Source organism: Palaemon carinicauda, chromosome 12 (genome assembly GCF_036898095.1).
Source record: "Palaemon carinicauda isolate YSFRI2023 chromosome 12, ASM3689809v2, whole genome shotgun sequence".
Classification (NCBI taxonomy): domain Eukaryota; kingdom Metazoa; phylum Arthropoda; class Malacostraca; order Decapoda; family Palaemonidae; genus Palaemon; species Palaemon carinicauda.
The window spans coordinates 131022764-131025263 of NC_090736.1; the positions used below are offsets into that span (position 1 = coordinate 131022764).

Here is a 2500-nt window from a genome sequence, read left to right on the forward strand (position 1 = left end):
GCTTTACCGACACGGAAAAAATCTTGATATTATTACCAATGTTGGTATTACTGTCGTATAATCTGTTTATTTCAGTTGGTATTAATATCAATATTACTTATATTTCCTGATCATCGTTGTCGTCATTAGTATTTCCATGTATTTTATTTATATCAGCTCCTATCAATATAAATTGTTATATAACTATTATCAGTATTGTTGTTGTCGTTGGCATTATAATAATAATAATAATAATAATAATAATAATAATAATAATAATAATAATAATAATAATAATAATATATTGTTATTATGGTTGTGGTATACAATAAATCACTAAACAGGACGCTGCTCAAATACATTAACACACTCCATTACCAGGATAATGTCTTTATATCTTTATCATAAGAAATTAAGTATCATACAGACTGAAAAATTATGTTATCCGGCCCTACTTTATTTCCCTCGTTTTTTTATTCTTTTTAATTGTTGTTTCTCATTATCTTAATTGTTGTCATCCTATTCATTCAAAGATTTCTTTTTTCTTTATAATGGCCCATTGGCTTGTTTTCTGTGATGTGTGTTCGTATGTTCTCTTCGCAATTCTATCCGCTGACTAAAGAGGGTTAATACTAACGCCTTTGGCTGGGAGGATATATTCTTCAGCTGGTATTTCAATTACCTGCTGTTAAAATCTCCAAAGACGGTGAGATTGTCCGTCTATGATAATAATAATAATAACAACATTAACATTAACATTAACATTAACATTAACCTTATAATAATAATAATAATAATGAAAATAATATTAGTAATAATAATAATAATGATAATAATATTTATGATAATAATAATGATGAAAATAATATTAATAATGATAATAATAATAATGAAAATAATATTAATAATAATAATAATGATGAAAATAATATCAATAATAATAATAATGATGATGAAAATGATATTAATAATAATAATAATAATGATGATGAAAATAATATTAATAATAATAATGATGATGAAAATAATAATAATAATAATAATGATAATAATAATAATAATAATAATAATAATAATAATAATAATAATAATAATAATAATAATGATGATGATGAAAATAATATTAATAATAATAATGATGATGAAAATAATATTAATAATAATAATGATGATGAAAATAATATTAATAATAATAATGATGATAATAATAATAATAATAATAATAATAATAATAATAATAATAATAATAATAATAATAACAGAAAAGTGGAAAGATAATCGCTTTGGTGAAGGGGGGTGGTAGGTGGTAGGTGAAGGGACGGGTAGGGCTACTAACCCAAGGATCTATAGAGTAAACTTTAAACTAACCTATCTCTCCTGGGAGAGGCGAAGGCGCCGTATTCCAGGTAGGCGTAGGCCGTCGTCAGAAGGAAGAACATGATGACGATGAACCCGAAGACTTGCACGTTGTTTACGGATCCTGTATCCAGTATGGGAATGTAGATCAGTTTGCTGTCGTCATCACTACCGTCCTGGACAGAACATGTGGAGAGAACGTGAGTTTATTTTGATTGTTTTTTTTTTAGTTTCTATTAGTTTATTATTGTGTTGTTTGTAATGTTGCTAAGCTGAGATTTCTTTTTATTCAATATACAAAATATATTGTTTCGTATGATGTTTATTTATAAATCAATGTTTACGTTTGTATATAAAGGCGTGTTGTGTGTATACATTTGAATATGTGTCTGTTATTGTCTTAACGTTAACACTTATTAGTATTGCAAAATCTTTACTTTTTATTTGTAAGGTCTCCAATCACTCATACAAATCTATATCAGAAACAACAAAAAGATTTGTGAAGTATCGCTTCGCAATTTCATTTTTATATCATTATCATTATGTCAAAGCATCTTAATTATCTTTCATGTTTTGATTCTTAATAAGCAAAGTCTTAATTAGTCGAAAAAAAATCCCCCATATAAAAACAGGTATAGAACTTGACTTAAAATAAACCATTCCACTGCTATTAGAGTCAACCATAAAAGAAAACCCATAATTTTTAAGTCGAAAGTTTACAAAACCTCAGTTGTTTCCGCTCCTCGCTGGAAAATTTCCAAAGAGGAGGTTGCCGACTAGCTGTGCAACATAAAAGGAAAGAACAGAGAAGAATATGCAAATAAGGGTTTGGGATAATCGGTAAGGTAAGGGACGTTTTTATTTTATATAGATATTTTATCTTATATGAACGTCAATTTACTGAAAGAATTTCGTAAGTTGCTCGTGTAATTGTGTACTGTATGCCAATCAGATAAGAGTTTCCTAAGCTATTTCTGTAATTATCTGCTGTAATTAATTATTTAGATTAATTCAAGGGATATCCCTAACAGATTAAAATTAAAAGGAAAGGATTACCTTCGTGGAATACTGAGCAGCTGCCCCGTTCCTATTGAACACCCCGCTGATATAGGAAGTGTCAATGCCCAGATTCGACATGAGAGATGTGATCTTCGACAAGTCCGCG

The 2500-nt window shown here is 27.8% G+C and overlaps 1 protein-coding gene across 1 annotated transcript in view; it reads right to left on the reverse strand.

Moving 5' to 3' along the window:
* The window catches only part of LOC137651050 (uncharacterized), a 111705-nt gene that overhangs the window by 18891 nt on the left and 90314 nt on the right, over positions 1-2500 (reverse strand). Inside the window, exons 8-9 of the mRNA XM_068384189.1 lie at positions 2392-2500; positions 1348-1511 (exon numbers count right to left, since the gene is read on the reverse strand). The exon at positions 2392-2500 is cut by the window's right edge and continues 972 nt beyond it. Coding sequence (XP_068240290.1) covers positions 1348-1511; positions 2392-2500 — 273 coding nt within the window. The remainder of the gene's footprint in view (positions 1-1347; positions 1512-2391) is intronic.